General features: G+C 41.4%; 1 protein-coding gene across 2 annotated transcripts in view; it reads left to right on the forward strand.

Annotated features, from left to right (window-relative positions):
• Positions 1-473: 473 nt before the first annotated feature.
• Positions 474-26,288, forward strand: part of kdm8 (lysine (K)-specific demethylase 8) — a 34,908-nt gene continuing 9,093 nt past the window's right edge. Inside the window, exons 1-2 of one of the 2 annotated variants that reach the window (XM_048552630.1) lie at positions 474-542; positions 24,311-25,101. In XM_048552630.1, coding sequence (XP_048408587.1) covers positions 24,646-25,101 — 456 coding nt within the window. In that variant the 5' untranslated portion in view covers positions 474-542; positions 24,311-24,645. Of the gene's footprint in view, positions 543-4,024; positions 4,117-24,310; positions 25,102-26,288 lie in introns of those variants that run through there. The other variant, XM_059653998.1, reaches the window with a different exon arrangement.

A 26,288-nucleotide genomic window follows, 5' to 3' on the forward strand; every position in this document is an offset into this window, starting at 1 on the left:
ATAACTAACATCTCACTCCTCTTTTAACTAAGGAGCCTCTCCCCGTGTGAAATTGTGTTACAACCTTCAAGCGTGGCTCTCTTTTTCAAGTGTCAGTCATTTGTAAAAGAGATAAACATCAAAACAGTGAAACACAACTGTGAATAGCAGAAGGAACCAATATTTGGCAAGGGAATCCTTGCAACTTAAGGGCACAGGACAACTCATTCATGCATCTTATTTCCTTTGCTGACACTTTCAGCACTTAATGTTTTGTATTAGTAGTGCACTTGATAGAACTCCCTTCAGGCTCTACTCTATTGCAAACCTTTCATAATAACCTAATCGGCTCCCTCGACTTTCCTTTACGTGCACCAACAGACATGCGCACACCGCCTCACCCATAGAAAGGCCGCACCATGCGTCACGAATTCCTGCGTGCCGGGCCGTGACGGTAATGGAACGCGTGCACAGAGGTGGGAACGTCATCAGAAACTGCGTTCTGTTTGTGGCTTTTTTCCGGTGTGGGCGGGAGGACAAAATGGTGTCACTGATGTAGTCAGGTAAGGGGCGGAGAACTCTGGGCATGGTGGCCAGTGCAATTAGTATGGTTTCATTATTATCCTGTTGCCTTCAATATCTGGTCGAAACGTGGATGTTTAATGTTATATGTTTTATTACGTCTTGTGATTCCTAGAAGTTCAAATCGTCACACTTTTTGTTTCAGACAGCAGCTTCATTGGACATAGTTCTCAGATCACACTATGTGCTATAGCGTAATATGTAAACTGTAACACAGTCGTGCTTGATGTGGTATCTTGAATATTTGTGTACACATATGTATGAACATATACTTTGACAATTATATTACATCACAGAATAGTTACCAAATTTAAAATTGTTTAACTTAGAGGTGAAAAACTTTGTTGAATTGTAGTTTCTCCCCCAAATTTTGCTTTGCCCACTTCCCCTAGAAATCTGTAAAGTTCCCAATTCTGGTTGACAATCCTGAGAGATTTCATCACATCACTGCCCCCACTTAACTTGACCAGTCTCATAGTGCTGTGTTGCTCTGACTCTTGTTGGTTGCCATAATATGACTGTTATACCCTACTCCATATTACCTCTATTGATCTCTCAACATATCTGAATGGAACCCACTCCCAGCCATTGGTTGCCTGACATAGCCATGCTTGTCACATACACCCCTACCCCCAATCCTGCCTTTGGTGATTAAATTTAAAATTCTATTTAGATCACTATATAGGAGGTCATTCAGTCACTCATATTTGTGTTAGCTGTTTTACTTCTCCAGCCTTTTCTCATCATAATGGTTTTTTTCAAAATCAAGCAATTGTCTAATTCTCTTACAAAAGTTTAATTGATACCCACAAAATCCAGATCCTAACCACTTGCTGTATAAATAAATGTCACCATTGTACCCTTTGCCACTCCTCTTAAATTGGTGTCCTCTAGCTCTTAACTTGAACTAATGGGAATAGTTACTGTCAAATACTGTCTGATCCCATCCTGTTGATTTTTAACACCCCCACTGCATTTTCTCTTAACCTTCTCCATTCTGCCCATTGTTACTGAGACAACTGTATTCCTTTTACACCCCTTCCAATGCTGTCACATCCTCTAAAATTATGGTTCCAAATAATTATCACTTAAGTACCCGCTTCCTACCACTATTGGTATTTTGCTAGGTATAGGAGGGAGACTGAACACTTAGAAGTAGAACATGCAGCTACAGAGGTTGGAGACTAAAACAAGCCATTAAATTGTGCATTTCTAGGCCATTTGGAGGTATCTTCATTCTCATTCACGAGTACCACCATCTCTCATAACTGGGACAGGCATTTCTATTCTTCCTTACAAAGTAACACTTTTTCGTATTTTCCTACCATATACTCCACCTACTCCATTTAACCTAGCTATGCCCTTGTAGACTTCTTTGACTAATTATTTTGGTGCCTTCTTTGTATCATCAAATTTACCTGCCATTCAATCAGTCCCTTCATCCACGATATTGAATAGGTTGTAATTAGTTAAGACCCCAATACTGAACATTGTGGCTTGACAATCTGAAAATGACTCCTGGTCTTTGTTTCCTGTTAGTTCAGTAGTCCTCCTTTCATGCTAATTATTTAGAATACCATGAATTCTTATTTTTTGATAGTCATCTTTGTGGCACCTCATCGAATGTCTTCTGGAAATCTAAGTATACCACATCTACAGGATCTCCTTTATCTACGCTGCTGTTTCTTCCTTAACTACTTATAATAAATTAGTCAAATACAATTTTCCTTTCATAAAATGGTGTTGGCTCTGCCTGATTGCACTGATTTTTTTTTAAACATCGTGCTGTAATCTCCTTAGTAATGAATCCTAACATTTTTCTCATTAAGAGATGTTAGTCTAAGTGGATTCTAGCTTTGTTCTTTGTCTCCCTCCCTTTTTGAAGTCAAAATGCTACATTTTTTTCTTAATCTACAGGGAACTTCTGGGATTCCAGGAAATTTTGTAAGATTACAATTAACCCAGCCATTATCTGTGTAGCAACTTGTTTTAAACCTTAGGTTGGAAGGCATCGGATTCAAGCGCTTGTCAGCCTTTACTTCTGATAGTTTTTCCTGTACATTTTTACAAATGATTGTGATTGGTTTCAGTTCCTACCTGTCCTTAACCTCTTGATTTTTCAAGTGTATATTTTGGTGTGCAAAATATTCTGGCCTTTGATGTACATCCAAAAAAAAAAAGCGATGGTCATAACATTGGCTGCCCAACATGTTATGATCTAGGATCAGAAGCCCAAATTGCTTCAATTTCTGACAAAAGGTCCCAACCTGAACCACCACCTTTCCTGCTCCTTTTCTGCCTGGTCTGCTGTGTTCCCCCAGCTCCACAATGTCTTATTTCATGATCTCATTAAGTTGTTTAAAATGAATTTAAATTTTAAAATCCCAAATCCTCAATAGAATAAAGCCATGCAATTCCAATTGGTCACTGGAACAGTATCTTTTTTATACCAAGCCAGAAAAGTAAAATAGCTTAGAAATACCTTTTTTTTTCTTTGACATGATGGTTCACTGGTTAGCATGGCTGCCTGACAGCCCCAGGGACCTGGGTTCAGTTCCAGCTTCGGGTAACTGTCTATGTGGAGTTTGCATGTTCTCCCCATGTCTGTGGATTCCTCATACAGTCCAAAGATGTTCAGGCTAGGAGAATTGGCCATACTAAATTGCCCATAGTGTTCAGGGATGTGTAGGTTAAGTGGGAAATGCAGCATTATAGGGGGAGGACTCTGGGTAGGATGCTCTTCGGAGGATCAGTGAGGTTTTGTTGGGCTGAATGGCCTGTTTGCACACTGAAGGGATTCAGAACTCTATTAATGGGCCAAACGTGGATTTGTTAGCAACCCAAACATGAATCATAAAAGTCTTGTTAACACTTGGCTTTTCCTCCAGAGGAATGTCTGTATTCTCTAGAAGCCTCTTCTTAATTCCCTGCAGTGTCCCTCCAGTTAAGAATGCCTGAACCCTTCCTCATGTTCTGGTGGTTCAGTCTTGTCTTCCAGATAGTGCCCTGATTATCAAGCTAACCTCCAGCTTGATCTCACTTCTCCAAGGGTTTTCTTGCAGCCTTGTCTGTAAAGAACCTATACACAGCACTAATTCATTGCCTGGAACCTCTTCCTTAATTATTCTCCCAGTGTTCTCAGCGTTCTGTTCAGCATACTCTCCATGGCTGTCTCTGCACAGCCTGTCTGGAAATTTCTTGATCCCTCCTGGTACCTGTTACCTTTGGTTTCTCAGTTGCTTCTTCTGGTCTTTTGTTTACTTATCTTAGATCACCCGGAGCTTTCATCAGCTGCATCGGACCACCTGTAGAATTAGTTTTTCACCATCCTGAAAATCCAGTATGGGTCCTGTGTGGTCACCTTATTTTTAGGGCCCCTTCTGAGTCCTAAACTCCTGGTTTTCATACCAGATGCTTGCTCACTTTATGACCCTGAATGTCAGATTCTTTTTAAATGTTAAAGGGCCGAATATGCACAGCCTTGCTCATACTGCAGACACACCAGGACTAGCAAAGCCCAGGGAAGTTGTTTCAGGAGGCAGTATAGAATACAAGGTAAGTCCATAATAATGACCATCTTTGCACTGTGATCATTGTTCTTGCCTCAATATTCACGTATAGCAAACCTCATGAAGCTGTGTCCCCATGTTCATATTGGTTGCTTCGCATGTTCATTTTCAGAGTGCATCACTTTCACCACTCTGACAACAGGTTCTTAATTACCTGGTTGGATGATGAAGTAGCTATTCTATACTACCTTTATAATTTTTATAATTGAAAAGTATACATGGAAAGTTACATAGAGCTCAATTGACAATAGAGTTTTTCTCCGAGGTAATGGGAACTGCAGATGCTGGAGAATCCAAGATAACAAAGTGTGGAGCTGGATGAACACAGCAGGCCAAGCAGCATCTCAGGAGAACAAAAGCTGACGTTTCAGGCCTAGACCCTTCATCAGAGAGGGGGATGGGGAGAGGGTTCTGGAATAAATAGGGAGAGAGGGGGAGGCGGACCGAAGATGGAGAGAAAAGAAGATAGGTGGGGAGGTAGAGAGGGATAGGTCAGTCCAGGGAAGACGGACAGGTCAAGGAGGTGCGATGAGGTTAGTAGGTAGGAAATGGAGGTGCAGCTTGAGGTGGGAGGAAGGGATGGGTGAGAGAAAGAACAAGTTAGGGAGGCAGAGACAGACTGGGCTGGTTTTGGGATGCAGTGGGGAGAGGGGACGAACTGGGCTGGTTTTGGGATGTGGTGGGGGCAGGGGAGATTTTGAAGCTGGTGAAGTCCACGTTGATGCCATTGGGCTGCAGAGTTCGCAAGCAGAATGAGTTGCTGTTCCTGCAACCTTCAGGTGGCATCCTTGTGGCACTGCAGGAGGCCCATGATGGACATGTCATCTGAAGAATGGGAGGGGGAGTTAAAATTGTTTGCGACTGGGTGGTGCAGTGGTTTATTGCAAACCGAGCGGAGGTGTTCTGCAAAGCAGTCCCCAAGTCTCCGCTTGGTTTCCCCAATGTAGAGGAAACCACACCGGGTACAGTTGATACAGTATACCACGTTGGCAGATGTGCAGGTGAACCTCTGCTTAATGTAGAAAGTCATCTTGGGGCCTGGGATGGGGGTGAGGGAGGAGGGGTGGGGGCAAGTGTAGCACTTCCTGTGGTTGCAGGGGAAGGTGCCGGGTGTGGTGGGTTTGGAGGGCAGTGTGGAGCGAACAAGGGAGTCACGGAGAGAGTGGTCTCTCCGGAAGGCAGACAAGGGTGGGGATGGAAAAATGTCTTGGGTGGTGGGGTCAGATTGTAGATGGCGGAAGTGTCAGAGGATGATGTGTTGTATCCGGAGGTTGGTGGGGTGGTGTGTGAGAATGAGGGGGATCCTCTTTGGGCGGTTATGGCAGGGGCGGGGTGTGAGGGATGTGTTACGGGAAATGCGGGAGATGCAGTCAAGGGCGTTCTCGACCACTGCGGGGGGAAAGTTGCGGTGCTTGAAGAACTTGGACATCTGGGATATGCGGGAGTGGAATGCCTCATCGTGGAGCAGATGTGGCGGAGGAATTGGGAATAGGGATGGAATTTTTGCAGGAGGGTGGGTGGGAGGAGGTGTATTCTAAGTAGCTTTGGGAGTCAGTGGGCTTTAAATGGATATCAGTGACTAGCTGGTTGCCTGAGATGGAGACTGAGAGGTCCAGGAAGGTGAGGGATGTGTTGGAAATGGCCGGGTGAACTTGAGGTTGGGGTGGAAGGTGTTGGTGAAGTGGATGAACTGTTCGAGCTCCTGTGGGGAGCAAGAGGCGGTGCCGATACAGTCATCAATGTAACAAAGGAAGAGGTGGGGTTTGAGGCCTGTGTAGGTGCAGAAGAGGGACTGTTCCACGTAACCTACAAAGAGGCAGGCATAGCTTGGGCCCATGCGGGTGCCCATGGCCACCCCCTTTGTCTGTAGGAAGTGGGAGGAATCGAAAGAGAAGTTGTTGAGGGTGAGAACGAGTTCGGTTAGGCGGATGAGGGTGTTGGTGGAGGGGGACTGGTCGGGCCTGCGGGACAGGAAGAAGCAGAGGGCCTTGAGGCCATCTGCATGAGAAATACAGTTGTATAGGGACTGGACGTCCATGGTGAAAATGACGTGCTGGGGGCCAGGGAATTGGAAGTTCTGGAGGAGGTGGAGGGCGTGGGTGGTGTCACGGACATAGGTAGGGAGTTCCTGGACCAAAGGGGAGAAAATGGAATCCAGATAGGTGGAGACGAGTTCAGTGGGGCAGGAACAGGCTGAGACAATGGGTCGACCAGGGCAGGCAGGTTTGTGGATTTTGGGAAGGAGATAGAAACGGGCCGTGCAGGGTTGGGGAACAGTGAGGTTGGAGGCTGTGGGTGGGAGGTCCCCTGAGCTGATGAGGTCATGGATGGTGTTGGAGATGATGGTTTTGTGCTCAGGGGTGGGGTCATGATCAAGGGGGTGGTAGGAGGAGGTGTCGGAGAGTTGGCGTTTGGCCTCGGCAATGCGATGACATTCCACATTAAGCAGAGATTCACCTGCACATCTGCCAATGTGGTATACTGTATCCATTGTACCCGGTGTGGCTACCTCTACATTGGGGAAACCAAGCGGAGACTTGGGGACCGCTTTGCAGAACACCTCCCTCGGTTCGCAATAAACAACTGCACCTCCCAGTTGCGAACCATTTTAACTCCCCCCTCCCATTCTTCAGATGACATGTCCATCATGGGCCTCCTGCAGTGCCACGAGGATGCCACCTGAAGGTTGCAGGAACAGCAACTTGGGAACCCTGCAGCCCAATGGCATCAATGTGGACTTCACCAGCTTCAAAATCTCCCCCCCGCCCCCCCCCCCCCACCTCATCCCAAAACCAGCCCAGTTCGTCCCCTCCCCCCACTGCATCCCAAAACCAGCTCGGCCTGTCCCTGCCTCCCTAACCTGTTCTTCCTCTCACCCATCCCTTCCTCCCACTTCACTCCCCTTCTTTGTACTTTCTCAAAACCATCTGGGGATGAATGTGAAACTGTAAAGACCATCTGCGAATTCACTTATCTTAACTTGGAGTGTTCTTTAATCCAACAATAATACTGTCATATTTTGTTCAGCAATTTCAAGAGAGAAAGGAAAAACTGCCAGAATTGTTCACAATCCAGAAAAGTGGCTGCTTCCATTCCTTCTCCTACCTCTACTAAGCACATCTGTTGTTTCTGGTTATTGTTTTAGAAATGGACAGTAGATGATGAGGATTAATATGGAGTTTTTCTGTAATCCATTCAGTGAACTAACATGGGCATTGTAGAACAGTAACATCAGAGGCAGAGGGGAATTACTTTTTTGCATCCAGGAAGTTGGAGTAAACCTACATACAATATTTAATAGAATTCTTGTCATCTTTCTCATTAATTCTTAACTTATTAATCATTTTCACAGTCTGGATAATGTGTCTGCTGTGGTCCTGTTTTCACATACTATACATACGAAACATAGAAATGCTGAAAAATGCACTAAAGAAAGCTTTCAGCTTCCTAATAACTAATTAAACTGTGAATTCCTACAATTTTCTCAACACAAAATTTATTTCTCAGAAAGAGGAAATTCTGTTTTGGATTCCTACTCCATATAAAATGACATTAATGTGGGGTTAAAATGCTCAATATCGTATCAGTTTCTTCATTTGAAACCGAAAAACAGTTGATGATACTACTTAAACATTGATTTTTCAACATTTCATATTCAATGCATTTCCTACTTCCTGTACTTGAATGTAGTCCCTACCCCTCTTCATGCCATCAGGGAAATCCTTCACTATAAAACCTACATCAAACACCTTGGGAAATATTGATATTTCCTGACTATTCTTTGACAGATCTGCATTGGATTCGAAAGGAGAATTTGTTGGAAGAGGCTCTACAACTATTTTGCATTCTTCTAATTGTATAAGGGCTGTCTGTATGTCCTTAGTCCTCTCTTTGGGCAACATTGCCATTTTCAGAGCACAGTATGAGAAATCTGGACATGATGCTACTGTGGAAACTATTTAACGGATCTTCAGTAATATTGTTTTCATTTAATTGCACAGAAGTTGCCTGTATTTCCTTCTTTTGCTTTACATTGGGCACAGTCACGAATAGCAGACCACTGTGACCAAGATTTAAACCTGATGGCATTGTTGAATCTGCTGGAGGATACTGAACCATTGCTTCATATTCTTGTAACTGAACAGACATTTGTTGACCATCTCTTTTATGCATTCCCCATCTTTAATTAGGGCTTCAGACTCAGTTCTTTTAACCCTAGCTTCAAACAAAACAATGTTGATTTCTTTATCACAGTTAGACCTTTCCTCTGAATTAACTAACCATCTCTGCTAAATGAAACAAAATTTTCTTCCCAAGATCATTACTGATTTTTATATTTCAATGCTTCTTGGGCAAAGCTACAACTGTCCTTAAAGGAATAGACTCTGGAAATTGGATTGTTTTTTCCATAATTTTACTTGTCTCCTGATTTCGTTCTGGCTAATGCTGACACAGTCTACAGACACCTAACTGTATAGTTCTTCAAAACCTTGTCTGAGATATCAAAGGTGCCAGTTTGATTTTCTGTTGCTTTTTCTCGATTACCTGACACACATGGCGTATTTTACAGAACTGCTTCACTGTCTGATCTGCTATCCACTTCTCAACTGCAGATCTGTGATGTTTTCTCCACTTCTGGATCAGAATTCTACTCTTAACAATAAAAATGTTCCTAAACCCTTTCAGCTTCACTTAAGTCTGCATCTGCCTTCTGAGTCTCAGTTAGTAAAGACATGCCAGGTACTTGAATGATTCATATTTATCAATAATGTTTCAGCTATTCTAACTTCTGTTTGTGGGATAAATTTGATTTCTTACGATGACTTTAGTCATCAACTGTTCTGGTTACCACACATGACTGAAAAATACCTGTAACTGTTCTGTCTATTTAACATCATTTGGACTTTCCATGATTTAAGGATGAAGCCAAACCTTTATTGCAGCCAAATTATTCCATAGGCATAAATCATCATCCATCTAATTTTTTTAACAGCACTAACCACTACTGTTCCAGACAAGGGAACAAATGATCTAATTTTACTTTGTGCAGTCGTGTTAGGATGTTCTCTCCACTTATCCCATTTGGCTTTAATTTTACACTTTGGAGGGAAAGCTATATCATTCTCCAGCAATCGAATTCCAGTAGCTTCTGTGTCTCTTTAATGTAGTAATAAGTTTAGCTGCATCATTTGGGAAATAAAAATGGGTAGTTTTCCATTGAAACAAAAACCCTTTCTCTCGCTCTGGCTCTCACTCTCTCATTTTTACCTCTTGTTTCCTGGCTGTAGTTAAAGCGACAATTTTATCGATTGGCTTTTTCCTTTGAATTCCCTTTTCAGACTTCAGTCCCATAGGCTTCTTTCACAATTCCAAGCATTCTCAACAAAGAAGTTCCACTTTATTACAGTGAAAACCGCTCAGCTTTTGTTTTGTACCTGCCCCCACTCAGCACCTTCCTTTCTGATCAAGGAGTAGACCATGGGACGTTTCTGGCTCTCCTTTCTCTACCCTGGCTATTTTCACTCTTCCACTTTTTTGTCTTTCTCAATTTAAAGTTGACAGAAAAAAGCTTTAATTTCTTGGATCAGTTCTGTCAGGCATTATTTATGCCTGTTTAGCAGTTGCTACTCTTTAGTCTCCAATATAGTTTCTTCTTCGAAAAAGTACTAAGTTTCTAAATTCTTCTAAGAGAACGACCAGACAGCCGTATATCTCATATTTACTTTCAATACATATATTCTCGGATCAAAATTACTTTGTTTAACCCTTTCAAATTCAAAGTAGGTTTGCCGAGACACTCTTCTTAAGTTCTAAAACATTTGCCTGTATGCAAGAGGATATAACTTGTGTACCCAGAATAGCATGTTTTATAGCGTCATAATCCAAAGAAACCTCTGACAGTGAAGCCTAAATGTTGCATGCACTACCTGGCAGTTTACTTTGCATGATACAAACATAGGACCAAGAATAGGCCACCTAGCCCTTTGATCCTGACGTGCCATTCAATAAGAGCATGACTGATCTGATTTTAATCTCAACTCTGCATTCTTGCATACATCCTTGATAATCTTTCATCCAGTTGGTAATCAATAATCTACCTCTCTGTGCCTTAAAATATTTAAAAGATACTGTATCTGCTGCCTTTTGAAGAAGGAATTTCCAAGCAGGTATATTAATGTTCACTTTTCCAACAATAGAATTGTTTGTCTCACTACTTCTCAACTGACGTAAAGATGTGTCCACATCGATTTCCTCAAATTTCAGGAACTCCTGTACAAGCTTAAACATTTCTTTACTGGACTTTGAATATTGAAGAGAATTTTCCTCATGAAAGCCTGCAACAGCAGTTTACTTTTCTAAAGCTCATCAGTGTGAACTGGTATTCTCCATCTGTCTCCTGAAATGCTTATTCTCTCTGTCTTTCTGTTCATGATCTCAAGTCTTTTATCTCCATCCTTTCAATTCTAATGCTGTTTGAAATTCCATCGCCTACTTTTTAATTTCTTTTTCTGTTTCAAGCTGCTTCCATTTTTCCTCTTGCTTGATTTGCTTTTACTGTAATACAATATTAGCTGGCTTTGATGCCTCCCTATTAGGAAAACTTCTGCTTTCCACCAAGCCCAAAAGCTGTGCTAATACTTCAGTTTATCTCTGCTTTCTTAGCTCTGTAGGCAATTCCACTTCTAATTTGCTTGGCAATTCAATTAATTTAGCTTTTGTGACTTCTGATATATTTGTCAGGGTCATCTCTTCCACCTGCAGGAAGGCTTTAGCAGCTTGTAGTGCCATTGTATTTCTTAATGTTCTTGTATGTATAACAGTATTAAAAGATCAGGAAGACTTTATGCATGTAGTTTGAGCCTGGCCAAATTCTTTCATGTTGAGGTGTTTCCTTGCTGGACAAGTACTCTGTTCTTAATGGGGAAAAAAAAAGTTTAGCATTTTACCCTTTATTATTTAAATTGAAACCACACAGTCTTGCATTATTCTCATTCTCAAACATCACAGCCATAAACCCCAAACTTTGTCATGATCCGTTGGAGCCATTTGCTGGATGTCAAATTACCACTATTCCCAGAGTCACAGCAAGTGTTAATATTTAATGAAACCAAATCCCAATTTGGTTCTGACAAACTGCTGCCCAGGATAAAAGCAACCAGGTTAGTTCAGTTTGTCTTTTAACAAGAAGCTCAATTTAGAGTCATACAGCACAGAAACAGACCCTTCAGTCTAATTTATCCCAATCTGACCTAGTCCTATTTGCCATCATTTGCCCCATATTCCTCTGAATCTTTCCTATTCGTATATCCATCCAGACGCCTTTTAAATGTTGTAATTGTACCCACCTCCACCAGCTCCTCTTGCAGCTCATTCTATACATGCACCTGTGTCCTTTTTAAATCTTTTTCCCCCTCACCTTAAACCTGCACCTCCTAGTTTTGGACACCCCCACCCTAGGAAAAAGACCTTGGCTATTCACCCGATCAATGTCCTGCAAGATTTTCTAACCCTCTATAAGGTCACCCCTCAGCCCCTGACACTCCAGGGGGGAAAAAAGGCCTCAGACTATTCAACCTCTCCTCATAACTCAAACTCTCCAGTACCAACAACATCGTTGTAAATCTTTTCTGCACCCTCTCAAGTTCTAACAACACCATCCCTATAGAAGGGCAACCAGAACTGTATCCAGAATTCTAAAAGTGGTCTCACTGAGTCCCTGTACAGCTGCAGCATGACATTCCAACTCCTATATGCAACGTTCTGACCAATGAAGATAAGTGTGCCAAACTTCTTCACCACCTGTCTACTTGCGACTCTACTTTCAAGGAACTATGCACAACTCTCCCCAGGGCCCTACCATTCACTAAGACATGCCCTAGTTTGCTTTACCATAATGTAACACCATCTAAATTAAACTCCATCTGCCACTCATCGGCCCATTGGCTCATTGAATCAAGGTCCGATTGTACTCGGAGATAATCATCTTCACTGTCCACTACACCACTTATTTTAGTGTCATTTGCAAACTTACTAACCATTCCTCCTAAACTCTGACTTAATTTTAAGAAGAACAGTAAAGAACAACAATTTTAATGAATTCAACTTAATTTTAATCCTTTTAAATTTTACGCACCGAGGAAAAACAGGCAAACACAAATATGGAGTAGAGGAACGGTAAAGATAGTCAGAGGAACGTAGTTAAAATCACCAGTCGAAAATCAGAAAACTAAATGGCTTGGTCCCACAATCCTTTAATTTTCTTTGACACCAATGTTATTTACAGTGTTCATCAGCCTTTAGCTCATTGGTTCCTTGATTGGATTTGCAGTCTTTCCAGTAGTCTTTGGATTTCATTCAGTAGTTCCAAACAGTATTTTCAAAAAATTCGAGAAAGCAACTTTATGGGGAATGGTGGAAGGAGAAAAAGGTTGATGCAGCTGTCTTAGGAGGTTCCTTTACTTCTTTTCTCTCATTCCCTTTACAGAGTCTGTGCCAAACTGTAACATGACCAGTTAGAGAGCTGTTCCTGTGTTAGGCTGCCCTGAGCCCACAACAACTGGTACCAGTTGAAAAGCTAAAAGTAAAAATCTGTGCTTTTGGGCAAAGTTGCCCTTGGATATAAACAGGTGGCGCTGCTCTATTTGAGGAGAGTGCGCCCCCCCCCCCCCCCCCGAGTGAGGTTCTTATTGCACAGTGGTACAGTCCCTACCTCCAAGCCAGATGGCCCAGATACAAGCCCCATATGCTCCAAAAGTGTGTCATAACCCTGAGTCCCGTGCTTCTAATTTATCTGTTTAAGGGCTCTGATAGCATAGTGGTAGTGTCTCTAACTCCTGGCCAGAAAACCTAGGTTCAAGTCCCACCTGCACAAAGGTGTGTCTTCACATTTCTGAATAACGTAGAATCCCTACAGTGTGGAAAAAGGTTCTTCTGGCCCAAACGGTCCACACCGACCCTTGGAGCATCCCACCCAGGCCCATCCCCTTATAATCCACCTATGCTTCACATCCCAGAACACTAATAGAAGTTGATTAAAAATATCTGTCTCCAAAAGTAATATTGTTACATATGAATGATTAGCCTCACTTATTTCCTAACGCTGCAAACGAGCCCTATATTCCCGTTTTAAAACAGCATCTATTTTTCCCATTTGCCATTGACAGTCCAAAAGAGTGGCCACTTACAAAATAGATAGGCATTCCAACATAAAGCCAAAAAGACACCAGCATTGAGCAATGAAGTAATCGCGCCACAGTAATCCTCAATGCCCGAAACACACAAGGAAAATATCATAGAATAAAAGTTCAGTTGTGTTGCTTTCTGTGGTTGACTAGCCCTATGTCACTTTCTGCAATCGTGCATGACAATTTTGCTAAGTGCTTCTCAAGGATTTCTATCCCAGCTAGGATCTGCCCCTGTGAGAAGGGGAAGAATGACAAAATAGATCGCACCAGTTCAACAGAATCAGTGGATGACTTGTAGTAACTGGTTGTAGCACTTAGCTTTGGTTAGCAGTGAAAGCCAGGAACACTCAGCAAACTTCAAATTACACCATGTTGCTCAATTCATCTCCATCTCCTAAAACAGCATAGAATTCATTTATCACAGTTTTGGAAGGTACAAATGGGCAGCAGTTTTTTAAAAAAATTTATTACCTTCTAAACAATGTCCAGAAACTCCTTTATGCATGAGCTAATTGGATTTGCTGTGCCTAATTGTGACAGCTGGTTAATTTTAACCGAACAGCCAGAAACAGCTACCCAGGGACGAATTAGCTGCAAATGAAATATAAACAAACAGATGCTGTCACTTAAAAAATCAATTCATCTCAGAAAAACGCATACTTATTTCCAGATTCTTTCAATATGCACGTCTGCTGCAGTTTTTAATAAGATTCTTAAAAATTACAACACACTTTTTAAAAATGTGCACAGATTTATTTAAAGTGGAAAATAAAAATTATTGTGTAGAAAGAGTTTTTGCTGTTTTATATCCCATGTTTTATTAATTTATGAATATTACATTTCTGTAAAGAGAATCTTTGTAATAAAATTCTATTTTTATAAGTTGACGGTTGCAACAAAGAAAGGGGAGATAGGTTTCCAATTCTATTTAAAAATCCTCGGGCTGTTAAAAATTTCATGGCCCTGGTTCAAGCTTCCTCTTATGCATTGACCCTTATATTTAAATGTAGGTATTGAGTGAGGATTGTCAAGTAACTAGCCTCTAATGCAAGCTTAATTTCGTTAATAACATTATCGCTTTTGAGTCAGGGTGCTTTGATTATTGAACTAGCATCAAGAGGTGCAAGTAACCTTCTATTTTTATATAATGTCGGAGATACCACGGCCCTTTAAGCAAAACATTAAAACTGATGCCCTGTTTCCTGGGCCTTAAAGATTTCATACTATTTGCCCACTGCCGTTTATTTCCTATCCAGCTTGATCTTTGTAGTATTTCCTGGACTGGGCTTTCTCCTGCAACCTGGTTCCATATGACTGTGCCTCCACATGAGTCAAACTGACTGTGTTACTGTCTCAATGTGTGTTTTGATTCATGATGGATCAGAAATCTCACATAAAATTATCTCCATTATCTTTTTCAAAAAGCACAATTCTGTTTAGGTTTAAACTGTTGATTGCAGAATTGGTGTGATTGCCCAGTACTTAAGTTTTTCTGTACAGAATCCATTCAGAGCACCGTATCACTGGATATAGAATCTCTGTGGTGCAGTCAGTCCATCAAGTATGCACTGCATCTCCAAAGGGGAACTCGCTGAGACCCAGCCCTCCATCCCATACTCATAATCCCACATGGAGTTTTTACCATGATTAACCCATTTAACCTGTGCATCCCTAGACACTACAGGGCATTTTTTAAGATTTTTTTGATGTGGCCAATCCACCTAACCTGTGCATATCTGGAGTATGGGAGGAAACTGGAGCACCCAGAGGAAGCCCAATCAGACGCAGGGAGAACATGCAAACTTAAGGCAGACAGTCGTTCAAGGTGGAATCAAAACTAGGCCTGTGGCCCTGTGAGGAAGCAGTGCTAACTGTTGTGCTACCATGTTGGCCTTAGTACCATTTCAAGCTACAATTATACATCTTAGGCATAAGGAGACTTCAAAAATGGGCTATTTGTTGTCACTCTAATTTTCATTAATCCCACTGGGGTTGTGCAGTTATTTTTATAGACCTAATAGATCTGCAATAGAAGAGTTTTAAAGCAGGATGAAACTGAGTCATGTAGGCTAGAAGGTTCTCAGTGTAGACTTTGATTTGTTTGATCTCACCTGGGTGGCACAGTGATGGAACGTGGGATTTTTCAGCTTCAGTATTTGTGGGCTCCCGTGGATATAGTTAGCTAGGTTCTTACACTCATTTGCTACTGAGTAATCCCTACTGAAGTCCCTTGTTGTTGGAGAAAAGGATTAGTGGAAATTCTGAGATTGTGACCAGTTAGCAAACACTTATTTGTTGGGCATACTGCTTGATAACACAGTTGATGATTGAGAACAGTCTGATGGGGCCAAACTGGATATGTCCTTTTTTTTTGGATGCAGGACATATCTTGACAATTTCTACTTTGTCGAATAGATGCCAAAGTGGAAACTGTACTAGAACAGCTTGGTTAGGAACCTAGTTTTGGAGCACAAGTCTTCAGCACTAGCTAGATGTTGGATGGAGCTAAAACTACAGCTCCAGTGTGTTTCAGATAGTAGGAACTGCAGATGCTGGAGCATCTGAGATAACAAAATGTAGAATTAGATGAACACAGCAGGCCAAGCAGCATCAGAGGAACAGGAAAGCTGACATCTCGGGCCTAGACCCTTCTTCAAAAAAAAAATGTTTTCTGTTTCTTCTGAAGCCCTGTGACTACTTACAACATTGTCAGTTTTAGAACATAGAACATAGAACATTACAGCACAGTACAGGCCCTTCGGCCCTCGCTGTTGTGCCGACCTGTCATACCGATCTCAAGCCCATCGAACCTACACTATTCCATGTACATCCATATGCCTGTCCAACGACGACTTAAATGTACCTAAAGTTGGCGAATCTACTACCGTTACAGGCAAAGCGTTCCATTCCCTTACTACTCTCTGAATAAAGAAACTACCTCTGACATCTGTCCTGTATCTTTCACCCCTCAATTTAAAGCTATGCCCCCTCGTGCTCGCCGTCACCATCCTAGGAGAAAGGCTCTCCCTATCCACCCTATCTAACCCTCTCATTATTTTATATGTTTCAATTAAGTCACCTCTCAACCTTCTTCTCTCTAATGAAAACAGCCTCAAGTCCCTCAGCCTTTCCTCGTAAGACCTTCCCTCCGTACCAGGCAACATCCGAGTAAATCTCCTCTGCACCCTTTCCAAAGCTTCCACATCCTTCTTATAATGCGGTGACCAGAACTGTACACAATACTCCAAGTGCAGCCACACCAGAGTTTTCTACAGCTTCATCATAACCTCTTGGTTCCGGAACTCGATCCCTCTATTAATAAAAGCTAAAACACTGTATGCCTTCTTAACAGCCCTGTCAACCTGGGTGGCAACTTTCAAGGATCTGTGTACATGGACACCAAGATCTCTCTGCTCATCTACACTACTAAGAATCTTAACATTAGCCCTGTACTTTGCCTTCTGGTTACTCCTACCAAAGTGCATCACCTCACACTTGTCTGCATTAAACTCCATTTGCCACCTCTCAGCCCAGCTCTGCAGCTTATCTATGTCTCTCTGCAGCCTGCAGCATCCTTCGTCACTATCCACAACTCCACCGACCTTAGTGTCGTCTGCAAATTTACTAACCCATCCTTCTACGCTCTCATCCAGGTCATTTATAAAAATGACAAACAGCAGTGGACCCAACACTGACCCTTGCGGTACACCACTAGTAACTGGTCTCCAGGATGAACATTTCCCATCAACTACCACCCTCTGTCTTCTTTCAGCAAGCCGATTTCTGATCCAAACTGCTATATCTCCCACAATTCCATTCCTCCGCATTTTGTACAATAGCCTATTGTGGGGAACCTTATTGAACGCCTTGCTGAAATCCATATAAACCACATCAACCAGTTTACTCTCATCTACCTGTTTGGTCACCTTCTCAAAGAACTCAATAAGGTTTTGAGGCACGACCTTCCCTTCACAAAACCGTGCTGACTATCCCTAATCAATTTATACTTTTCTGGATGATAATAAATCCTATCCCTTATAACCATTTCCAACACTTTACCAACAACTGAGGTAAGGCTCACTGGTCTATAATTACCAGGGTTGTCTCTACTCCCCTTCATGAGCAGGGGAAACCACATTTGCTATCCTCCAGTCATCTGGCACTATTCCTGTAGACAATGACTAGTTAAAGATCAATGCCAAAGGCTCGGCAATTTCCTCCCTGGCTTCCCAGAGGATCCAAGGATAAATCCCATCCGGCCCAGGGGACTTATCTATCTTCACCCTCTGAAGGATTTCTAATACCTCTTCCTTGTGAACCTCAATCCCACCTAGTCGAGTAGCCTGTATCTCAGTATTCTCCTTGACAACATTGTTGTTTTCTACAGTGAATACTGTTGAAAAATATTCATTTAGCACTTCCCCTATCTCATCTGACTCCACACACAACTTACCACTACTATCCTTGATTGGGCCTAATCTTACTTTCGTCATTCTTTTATTACTTAAATACCTATAGAAAGCCTTAGGGTTTACCCTGATCCTATCCATCAACAACTTCTCATGTCTCCTCCTAGCTCTTCTGAACTCCCTAACAATTTCTCAGATTCACAATCCTTTGAGAAATTTCAATCCTTAATGTCAAGTCCTTTTTGTCTTGAGCTTGAACCCCCTAATTTTAGACTCTGCAGCCAGGAAAAGTAGCTGTTCACCATTTACAAGGAGGCAGTGGCCTAGTGGCATTATCACTGGACTGTTAATCCAGAAACCAGATAACATTCTGGGAACTGGGGTTCGAATCCTGCCATGGCAGATGGTTGAATTTGATTTCAATAAATATCTGGAATTAAAAGTCTAATGATGACGATGAATCGATTGCTGATTTATTATTGCAAAAACTCATCTGGTTCACTAATGCCCTTTTTAGGGAAGGAAGCTGCTAACCTTACCTGGTCTGGTCTACATGTGACTCATCTCCAGCAAAGTGGTTGACTCTTAACTGTCCTCTGGGCAGTTAGGGATGGGCAATAAATGCTGCCCAGCCAGTGACACCCTCATTCCGTGAATGAATAAAGAAAAAAAAACTCATCAGCTTTCTCGGAATCTGATTCAATGCAATCACCTCTCATTTTCTTAAACTCTCGAATACTTTACGGGCACAACTTACCACCTCTTATCACATAACAACATTATCTGAGAATCAAATCTTGTTAACCTTCACTATATTGCCTTCAGTGCAAGTGCATCCTTCCTTGGATGTAGAGACCAAAACAATGCTCAGTACTCCTGACGTAGTCATTCCAAAGCCAAATGCACTCACAGCAATTTTACTGCAATCAGTTTGTAATAAAAGCTAGCATGCCATTTACCTTCTTAATTGCTTGCTTACCTGTGTACTAACTTTGTGTTCCTGGTATATATGCACCCAAAATCTCTCTGCATATTGATTGTTCAGAAGTTTCACACCTTATTAAAATATCTTGCTGTAAGATCTAGTCTGATTTCATCCCACTAAATATAGTGCTCGTGCCATGAGGTGCCCACACTGAAGAAGGCATTCTCCATTTGGACCCAGTTGTTGTGATTGTACACAAGCAATCTTGGATAGAAGATCTATGATGGCTTAGGTTAATGAAGACAGTGTTACAGATGTTTCGTCCTTATATCGGTTACCTTCTTACCTGCAACAGGTCCAGTCTGGTACATGGGTCCTTCAGTTTTCAACCAGCTCAGTCAGTAGTTGTGCTACCAAGGCTTTTTTTTGTAGTAGTATTGAAGTCACATATCCAGATTATAAGCCTGTCCGCTTACTACCTTCAGCATTTTTTCCAGATAGTGCTGTTTGGAGGAGTACTGATTTATCAACTGAAGAAAGGTGATTTATGGCAATCACAAGGTTGCCCTTGTTCAGCTTAACACCATGAAACTAATGGAATACAGAGTTAATGTCGCAGACTCCCAGAGTTACTTACACCTCATTGCATATCACTTTTGCCACTTCCTACCTAGGTCTGTTCTGCTGAAGATCAGGCTGTATCCAGTTAGTTTTTGATTTAATGTGTTATTGTCACATGCACTGAGATACAGTAAAAAATACTGTTTTGCGTGCTATCCAGACAAATCGTACCTAAGTAGTTCAAGGAAATAGAACAGAATGCAAAAAATAGTGTTAAAGCTACAGAGAAGGTGCAGAGAAATCTCAATTTTAATATGAGAGGTCAGTTCATAAGTCCGATTTAAAAGTGGGGAAGAAGCTGGTCTTAAAACTGATGTTTTCAAATTTACATACTTTCTGCCTGATGGAATAGGGTGGAAGAGAGTATAACTGGGTTGGGAGGGGTCTTTGATTATGTTGGCTGCTTTCCTAAGGTAGGAGGAAGTGTAAATGGAGTCAATGGATGGAAGACTGAGTTTCATGGTGGACTGGGCTACATTTCACAACTTCCTGTAATTTCCTACAGTCTCCGGCAGAACTGTTCCATACCGAGCTGTGAGGCCTTCAGATAGGATGCATCTATAAAGAACGATTTTGTTGTTTAACCTAACTATGGGACAACCATCCTAATTCTGGCACATGACTCCAGATGTTAGTGAGAAGGGCTTGCAAGATTGACTGAATTGGTTTGACCATTGTTTTGTCCGTTGCCTAGATTGACTGTAGTCCCTCTGTTTTTATTGGTATTAGACCTACACATGCCAGCTTGATACAACCAAGCAGAAAGAAAATCAACAAAGCTTGTTTCTTTAGAACACTTCCAAAACTCGCTTAAAAGTGCATATATGTAGATTTTTATTTTAACCTGTTCAGAGCTGTTATTACACACCTTTTATGAAGCAGGTGAGATTTGAACTCTGACTCTTTGGTTTTTTGAGGTCAGAACATTCCCACTACATCATAAGAACCCCCTGTGTGGATGTAAATGAAGACAGAACTGAGTGCATCGGTGATGCATCGCCAGAGCTCAGTAGCTGTTGATGCTCAGACCTTTAAGATACTGCACAAGAAAATTACAAAGAAAGCAAGGACCTTAATGTCACACGGTTCCTTTTAAGTGTAGCAAGAAGGTAAAAAAAAAGTAAGGTCCTGAGTGGGGAGATGCAGTGATGCTCACCAGATGGCAAGTGCTTTTGTTTTTCACAAAACAATTTAACCCTGGCCCTTTCGGCACGCTGACCCTAGCAGCCCAGTGCGAGAGCCGCATCAGGAATTCAGAGTGGATGCAACAATCGCAATCTGTGACAAATATACCATATTGCTCATTTATTCAGTATTTCTTCAAAGCGTTTTTCTCTTTCTTGTGAACCTGAATCTTTAATTTTAACAAAGTGTTGTTTGATTAAATGATTGCAAACTTGAGCATGTTGCAAGTTGCAGAATAAATGAAGCCCTGAAATGAAGAGAAGGTCAAACATATTAGAATAAACCAGGAACATACGGATAAGAACATCTGTTTATACTACACTGCGATTTGAAAGTGTCATGCAAGGTAGACAAACAAATGTAGAGATTAACAATCCAGTCACGAAAAGGAATAGATACAAGAAGTTCCCAGCTTACTTACTTATTCGGTAACTTTGTGTTAATTAGGTCTGGTTACGTGCTAGTTTTCAACAGCTGTATGTTGGCTTGAAAGACATGACTTAGGTTTAACGTGACCATTATATAAAGTAATTTTCATTTTTATCTGACCCTTACTTGTTCCTTAACCCTAACCTTGAAAGAGCACCTCCATAGACATCAGTGAGACTACTATCAAAGTTAACACTTTCAACTCTCATTCAGAAGGTTGATTCATCAGTGCAAATATTTAGCCTGACTCTCCAAAGCAGTGCTGATAGAGTTGCATTGTTAGAAGTGCTGTTATTTTGTTGAGACGTTAAAGCCCCCCCCCCCCCCCCCCCACTCCGCCCCGGTGCATGTAAACATGGAATTGTTTCACACAGCAACTAGAAAGATATCTTGTCCCAGCCATTATTTGTCTCTTAAGCAATATCATGAAACAAATTATCTGATTGTAATTCACATTATAGGTTGTTGGGCTTCTGCATGCAAATTGGCTGCAATAATTCCTAAATTAAACTAGTTAATGTAGTTCAAAAACACTGCAATAGCTCTTAAGCACTTCAAAATGTACTGAATCCTGACAGGCATGATGTAAATCTAAGTATTTTTCTCCCCTTCCAACATCAGCTGCGTTTTGTTATTCTGGGTTGAGGCAGACCCAAACTAACTTTCGAACAGGCCTATTCTAATTAGAAGATAACTTGCTGATACTGGTTCATTGTCTCCTCTGTGGGCTGTGCAGAGACCTTTTTCCCTAGCCACACGTTACTACTTCGTAATCATTCCATTAGATTTCTAGAAGCAAGTTTTATGATGTCTAGTTAGATAACGTGTTGCTTAATATAAGGATTTGCTGAATTAGTTCACAATTGTAATTGCTGTAAAGGGAACTGATTCATCTGTTACTGCTGTATGTTACTTATATTTAGGGTTTATCACCCCTGAAAATGTGGGAGCAGGCGTTGTTGTGGAGAATCATCCCTGTATCACTTTATAAATGGTATGTTAACGATCAAAGGTTTCATTGATGGTAATGGCGTTAACTACCAAGGGATGTTAGTTAGTTCCCCTTTTAAAGGAGCTGGTCATTGTCTGTCATTTGTCTGGTGCAAGTGTTACTTGCCACTTATCACCCAAGACCAAATGTTTTCTAACTCTTGCTGCATGCAGGAAGAGATTGCTATCATATCTGAAGAAGTATAGATGGTACTGAACACTGTTGAAACATCAGCAAACATTCCCAGTTCTGACCTGCTGCTGGAGTGAAAGTCATTGTTAAAGGAGCTGGAGATGATTGGTCCTGATTCAGTATCATTCAGCAAGAGGGTTTTTGTGGCACTGTTGTATTTTCCCTGCCTCTGAGCCGGGAGACCTGGGTTCAAGTCCTACTCCCTCCAGTGGTGTGTTTATAATGCCTTGAACAGGTTGGTCTAGAAAATATCTACCTTGCAACAAAAGCATTCTTGTGGCAGGGGAGTGTCCCTGTTCCTGAGTCAAGAGGCCTAGGTTCAAATCCCATCTACTCCAAAGGTATATAATAACATTTCTAAACAGGTTGATTAGAATATATCTACTCTGAGGCAATATCCTGGGCCTGAGGTTTTTGGCCTCCAAGAACCGAACCCTCTTCAGGTCTGTCAGTCGTTACTTGGACAAGTGAAGACTTTGATTTTGTTGAGACTTCTTGATTCCACACTCAATCAGTTGATGTCTTGGTTTCAAAGTTATTACTCTTACTTCACAACTGGAATTCGGAACCTGTGAAGTCTAGAACTGATTGCTTATGACAAAATGTAAAGCGAGTAGAGGTCAGCAGGGTTGTTGTGGATGTATCATTTAATAACACCTGTTGACAATACTTACCAAAGTTTTGCTGATGATTGAGAGTGAGGTGAGGGTGCAGGAATTGGCCAGAATTTGTTTGCCTTATTTTAATTTTGTGGCCACACAATTTCTGGGCAGTCTTCCACACTCGGATATCTATGTAGCTTTATTGGAACATCTTGGCTAGGACTATTGGTAGTTCTAGAGTCCGTGCCTTAGTAAACCACATGTTTCGTGATCCATTTCCCTTCCCTGTGCCTTCAGCGAATCCTTGACATACAGAGAATATATTGGATTTGCTGAAGACTGGCATCTTTTAAGTTGGGAACCACAAAAGTCCTGAAACAATCATCCACTCAACTCTTCATAGTGCATGCATTTGCTTCAGCTTGTCGTTCACAACAATTCTTATGCATCCCTGTCATTGAAAATATTTAGTGTTTTTTGTGTGGCGGCTTCTCTGCAGGGTATTTGACTTGTCCATCACCATTCATGACTATGTGGCAGGACTGCAGAGCGTTAATCTGATGTATTGCTTGTGAGATTGATATAACGTCTAAAAGATGGTTAAGCATTCCCACGTTGTCCCACTTCAGATGGGTGTAAAGGTTTCCATGGCACTAGTGCTACTAAAAAGCAGATTATCTGATTATTGGATTATTCTTTATAGGAGCTTGTTGTATGTGAAGTTAGTTGCTGTGTATCGTATGTTGCAATGGTGATGACCCTTCAAACTACTTGATTATCTTTAAAATGCTTTGGGACAGCCTACAATAGAGGATGTTGCTGCACAAATGCAGATCTTTCTGTTCCTGACCTTCCCACATGTTACATACACGAATCGAAAGATAGTAAGCATCAATAAGGGAAACCCTTGCCTGAAATTAATTTGTCCTTCTAACCTAAAGTATGTGGTCCAGCAGCATTTCTCCCATCGATCTGCCTGCAAATAGCTAATAGCGTACACTGAGGTGTGAACCTGGAAAATGGCTGTTGTGTGTAGCCCAGTCACTTGTATGTTGGTGCATATACCAGATTTCTAGTTTTGTTTTCAGTTGTTAATTGCCCTTTCTTGTTTTAACTTTTCCAATTTTGGTGGGTGGAGATTTCGCTGGAAAACGAGCTAGCAGAAACAGCATTTAAGAAGGAATGCAGTAGAAAGGATTATATTTCTATTCAGTCATTCATTTCTCCTCTAAATGGAAACAGGTTAGTAAGCCCATCAGGAAGACTGCAGCTTTAAAATGTCAGTTGAGTTGCATTGACTATTCTATAAACAGAAGGCTCTTTACAACACTTGAATGAGTAGCCACAATTAATGCTTGTGTATCAATAATTAATGAGAATGCATCAAAAATGCTTCATTGGATGAGCACGTGCTTCAACGAGTCACTATGAAAGATGACCGTATGGAGGGACTTTGGTAATATGTTGATAAACATGGCTTGAGAAGAAAAATCACAAATGCACAACTTGAAAGAGCAAATGCAATTCTAGTTTTGTTTGATAGTCTTGTGGAAAATTGCTCTGTAGCCTCATAACCCAGGTTTAATTGTAGTCTGTCAATTTTAATAGAACAGTCATTTCAGTTTGTGTTGGTTTGTCTAGGATCATCTCCACAATGGAAATCTGGTGAGCCAGTGAAGACCAAAACAAGGCCACAAATGCTGAGTTCATCATAATTACTGAATGTGAAAAAAAAATCCGAGTATCAGATTCTTGGCATATTGGATAATTTCATTAAAACCGAAAGAACTGTGGATGCTATAAATCAGGAACAAAAACAGAAGTTGCTAGAAAGGCTCGGCAGGTCTGGCAGGAACTGTGAATTCAGTGTTAACATTTTCGGGTCCGGTGACCCTTCCTTAGAACTGGATAATTTCTTTGTTCATTTAGTCTCTGAAGTGTGTTGCCATCAACTGCCGAGTGAAACCCATGAACAGATGCATTGTCTTTGGGAACAGGTAATGGCAGTTTTGCCACCCAGATTGGAAGATTTCACCTTACAGTTTGACAATACAGTGGATAAGAGCCTTGTATTCTTATTAAGAGAAACAGTGGAATTACTGTACAAAGGCCAGGACATAGACAAGTGCCTGCAGCTCTGTCAGACGGTTGTGGATTTCTCTTGGGAGAAGCTCAATATTGGAACTTGGAGGGAGGTGAATAAGGATTGGAGGAGGGTGTATTCTCATGGCTGTCTGTTTAAAGCTGTTTGTTTGTGCAAGGATGAAGCAACACTTAGTGAAGCAATAAAAACTTGTGACATGGGTTTGTTGATGGGGGCAGTCATATTGGACAACATTCTCATCAGACTGGTCAGAGTTCTTCAGAGGTACAACACTGCTGGGAAAAGGCCTTTAGAAGATGCTGCAAGCCATCAGGAATCAAGCAGAAAGGTACTGTTTATATTCAACCACTTGTCTCTATATTTAGAAAATGTTAAGAATGGAGAGAGCAAGCAGACAATTCGGTAAGTATTTTTGCCATTTAAATCTCAAAATGGTGGGGCCTGGAATGGGTGGTGCATTAGAATAATAGTAATGGGAGGGAAGACTGCTGTGTGTAATAAATCAGAAGGGAAATGAGGATGATATAGTTTTACAACACAGATATAAGGCACTGTTGCCCATAATGCAATACTAATTGGTTGTAAAGTGAGGCGAGAAGTGAAGCGATGGGGGGGTAATAGAAATGGAAAAGGAAAACTGCAGAGTGACTTTGTTATTAACAATCCCAAACCTAAGAATTAATTTGCTTTGCTTTATAGCAAGTTATTAAACTGGAAAGGATGCAAAAAGATTTACAAGAATATTACTGAGATAGGGTGGTTTGAGTTAGAAGGAAAAGGTGAATAGGTTGGGACCTTTTTTCCCTGGAGTGTAGGAGGCTGAGGAATGAGCTTATAGAGATTTATAAAGTCATGAGGGGCATTGATAAGATGAATACCCAGGGTCTTTCCTCCAGGGTAAGGATGTCCAAAACTAGAGGGCATAGGTTAAAGCTAAGAGGGGAAAGATTTAAAACTGACCTGAGGGGCATCTGTTTCTCCCAGAGGGTGGTGCATATATGGAACAAGTTGCCAGAGGAAGTGGTAGAGGTGAGTACAGTTGCAATGTTGAAATAACATTTGGACAGGTACATGGATAGGAAGGCTTTTGAGGGATATAGGCCAAACACAGGCAAATGGGACTAATTCAGTTTAAGAATTCTGGTCAGCATGGACAAGTTGGGTCAAAGAGCCTGTTTTTGTGCTGTATGACTGTATAGAACAACATCTTTCCTGTAGCAGGGAGGCTAGAATTGAATGCCATACTCCAAAAGTGGCCTCACCAGAGGGATGTCACGTTGCAACTGTACAGAAGAATGTCAGTATACTGAATGCATTGATCAATAAAGGGAAGCATACCAAATGCCTACATCACTGCTACTCCATTTTCAAGGAACTACAAATCTGCTGTCTTAAAAACTCTCCATACATCAGTACTCCATAGGACCCTACCATTAAGTTCTGACCTGATTTGGCTTGCCAAAATGCAAACCTCACATTTATCTACGTTAAACTCGATCGGCCACTCCTTGATCA

The sequence above is a fragment of the Stegostoma tigrinum genome, chromosome 23 (genome assembly GCF_030684315.1).
Source record: "Stegostoma tigrinum isolate sSteTig4 chromosome 23, sSteTig4.hap1, whole genome shotgun sequence".
Lineage (NCBI taxonomy): Eukaryota > Metazoa > Chordata > Chondrichthyes > Orectolobiformes > Stegostomatidae > Stegostoma > Stegostoma tigrinum.